Genomic DNA, 3444 nt, shown 5'->3' with positions numbered 1-3444 from the left:
GCGCCAACCCAGAGACACAGTTCTAGTTTTCTACTAATAACACTATTCATGTTATTAATCTTAGGATACACTAAATGTTTGGAAAGGCACATTCCTGGCTTTTACACTTGATTTTTGTTGTTTAAATATTAATAAATATGTAAAAATATATGAAACCATTACTGTCCCCGTTTCCTAATTTCATCTCGATAAGATGTATTGATTTTTATCCACGAGCAAGAAATGTCCCCAGATTTGATTTCAGAAATCTGGTCACCTTAACTTAACTGCAATAAAAACAATGTAGCTTCACTTGGTTTTACAGTGACAAAGGTACAATGACTAAGAAATGCATTAAAATGTAGCAGCACTGGAGCAAAATGGGTTAGCTCAGGTAACACCAGGAGGCCCAGCTATGAGGTGGAGGCTGCTAGAACAATTGGTTTTAAATTCACAAAATGGCGGCTACTGTGTGCATGTGACCAAAAAGAGGTAGCCTGGTGCTAACAATGCTGGCAACCTTATCACATTAACTCTCAGGACAAAATGGGCAAACAGAAGGCATTGCATTTGCAACAATCCACACACATATTTCATTAAATCAGTGTTCAGTTCAGAACCTTTGATATAAAAACATCAAATTAAGGAGTTTGTTTTATAATTGAACTTTATTGATCTCACTTTGGAGAAATTTACTTCTGCATTTAACCCATCCCCTTGAGGAGCAGTGGGCTGCCATCATGGACCACCTGGGGAGCAATCAGGGGTGGCAGTCTGTGAGAGTGGCATTTGAACTCACAACCCACTCCCCTTAAATTAAACACATGTAATTATCTATTCTACTCCTCACCCAAGCAGAGTACTTATTAAGCATCAAATGAAAGAGGGGAATAAGAGGGTTAATGAGTGTTGGCTCAGTGGAAAGGAGGGGACAATGTCCAGTTTGGGCTGCTTTGGTTTGGTTTAGTCCAGTTTGAGAACCCCATGCATTCGTTCAAACAGGTAGCTTACGGAGACACTTCGATTAATCTGATGCAGTAACAAAAGAAGCAGATCTGCAGGGCTTAATATGATCACTTATAGCACCTTTGAGAGAATGGCTCTTTCCTGTAGCGATGTATAGCTTTGTATTCAGGCAGCACAGCTTCAAAACAGAGGATGAACCAGTGGGCTTGGTTAACCCCTTTGCAGCTGCACCTTGGCAAAACAGCTGTCGGGCCTGGGCTGTTCCGTGGGCAGCAAATGAGGGTCAACCAGGCGGCAAAGTGGATAGTTTTCCTCATCTGCTTCAGCAGGCAGGTTCGCACTGAAAAATACATCATTCAACTTGGTTGGAAGTAAGTCACTACACTCAGTTTTCCCTGAATCGTAGACAGGAGTTAGTCTGGGTCGCCAGTGAACGTACTCTTCTCTGGAGGTGGATGGGGAATTAGATGACCAAGTAATGTGGCTGAACACTAGTGTGTCTCTTCTCTCAGACCCGAAGATCGCAGAGTCAAAGTCTACCAGACCCACAGACTTTTTACTTAGTCTTTGTCCAAAGACTAAGTAAAAAAAAAACTTTGGTGGATGCTGCTTCATTACATCTGTACAGCCCAATGCACACAAGCAACGTACATTGAAAATACAATCTGAGTGTTTGTGCAAATGAAAACAGACCACAATCATCATCCATGCATTTATGTGTTTTCAATATGATATAAAATTTCACAAAAGTCAAAGTAGGTTTTATCAAGTAAATGTAACAAAACACAGTGAAACAAAAACAAGTATGACAAGTGATTGTAGTAAGTTAGTGAAACTAGTACTCAGATTTACTTCTCATTGCTTTTTCTGTTAGTCACTTTTTGGGGTTAGCCAATAAGAAACAAATGGATACAAAAAGGTTTTTTCAGTGGAAATACAATTTTAATTCTGATCCCTCCAAATCCAACCAAAATATTTTGATTTTGATGTTTAGATAACACATTTTTCCCATCTGCCATTTTTTCTGATTACTTATGTTCACTTATTACCACTAGTTATGTATAATTAGCAGTCATGCACCAGTATTCACCCGGTAGTTAAAACTAATTTAATCCCACCACAATCACCACCACATTCCCACCCCAACCTGCTCAAAAGTTAGTCTAGTCAACTGCTTTACATTAGGTGCTACAATAAAATAAGCAACAATCTCCTTTAAATCACAAAACTACCTTTAAAAGATTGGTTATTCAAGGTTTCATTGTTTATTTTGCAATTGAATATTGCTATTAGTACTATTAGTACATCACATATCTCTCAAAATGGTTAATTTGTTTATTTCAATTGTATCACTGCCCTCTTGGATCAGATCAGTTAAGATAGGCTTATTCATAAAATAGTCTGACATTTGGCTTTCTAAAGTATCCATCAAGGGTATTTTGAAGGTGCTTGAATAAAAACAGATTTTGTTGGTGAAGATCCTTTCTCCTGGTTACTACAACGAGCATTATACACACAGAATTAAATCAGGAATCAGTAAAGTAAATAAAGGCTCAGTAATGTGATTTTCATAATCTGTATCTATCCTGATTAAAAATTATATATGTTAAACCTCAGCCTTTATTAAATTTACTTTAATAGGTCAAGATTGATCGTTATTACAATTCCCTATTAAAGACTTCATTTATTTCCAGTAGCTCATCCACTCCACTGTTAAGATCTTCAGCTAGTTTGTGGATCTTATTGGCCAGCTTTGACTGGAGACCTTTCTTCACCTTCGTTCCATCTTTGTCTTGGGTGAAATAGAAATCCATGGCAACTGTAAAGCCTTTCAATGTTCCAAAAGCGTTGCTGCTCTTCTCCGACGCCATGGCACTAGCACTTCCTGTAGTCAGCTTCACCGCGCAGGCTGCATTCTTTGATTCCATCATGGTTTGATTGAGACAAACCACACCGTGTCGCTTCAGTAGGTCCATGCCTTCATTGATGAACCTCAGACAGATGATAATCTCCTCATACTTGACACTAAAATCATTTAATACCTTTTCAATTTTCCTCTTGTCTTGGTTTAAGTTTGCCTGGAAAAATATAAATGTTAAGGGATTAAACTGATGATGGATGGTAGTTTGATTTCTACTTTTCAAATGTTATTTGTCATAATCTATTGTAAACAAAGGGTTAATCATTGCCTAGTTTGCAAGTTACCTTGTTCGCAATAGCTGCTGATGCACCTGTGACACCGCCGGCTGCAGCGACCCCGGCACCAACCACCGTAAGGGCCAAAGAGGCTCCTCCCGTGAAAGGGGCCAGAATCACCCCAGCAGCCGCTGCGACCCCTCCTGCTGCTGTTGATGCACCTCCAGTGATACCAGCTATCTTTGTGTTCTTTGAATACTTAAAAGATCCAAAGATAGTTTTAAAGTTTTACTCAGCTAAATCGACAGACAGACAGACAGACAGACAGACAGACAGACAGACAGACAGACAGACAGACAGACA

At 39.1% G+C, this 3444-nt stretch overlaps 1 protein-coding gene across 1 annotated transcript in view; it reads right to left on the bottom strand.

Moving 5' to 3' along the window:
• Positions 1-1706: 1706 nt before the first annotated feature.
• LOC107084270 (apolipoprotein L domain-containing protein 1-like) overlaps positions 1707-3444 on the bottom strand; it is a 5331-nt gene continuing 3593 nt past the window's right edge. The window contains exons 8-9 of the mRNA XM_015374028.1: positions 3151-3339; positions 1707-3023 (exon numbers count right to left, since the gene is read on the bottom strand). Coding sequence (XP_015229514.1) covers positions 2604-3023; positions 3151-3339 — 609 coding nt within the window. The 3' untranslated portion in view covers positions 1707-2603. The remainder of the gene's footprint in view (positions 3024-3150; positions 3340-3444) is intronic.

Source organism: Cyprinodon variegatus, unplaced genomic scaffold (genome assembly GCF_000732505.1).
Source record: "Cyprinodon variegatus isolate N-32 unplaced genomic scaffold, C_variegatus-1.0 Scaffold96, whole genome shotgun sequence".
Classification (NCBI taxonomy): Eukaryota; Metazoa; Chordata; class Actinopteri; order Cyprinodontiformes; family Cyprinodontidae; genus Cyprinodon; species Cyprinodon variegatus.
This window is presented reverse-complemented; position numbering and strand designations above follow the sequence as displayed.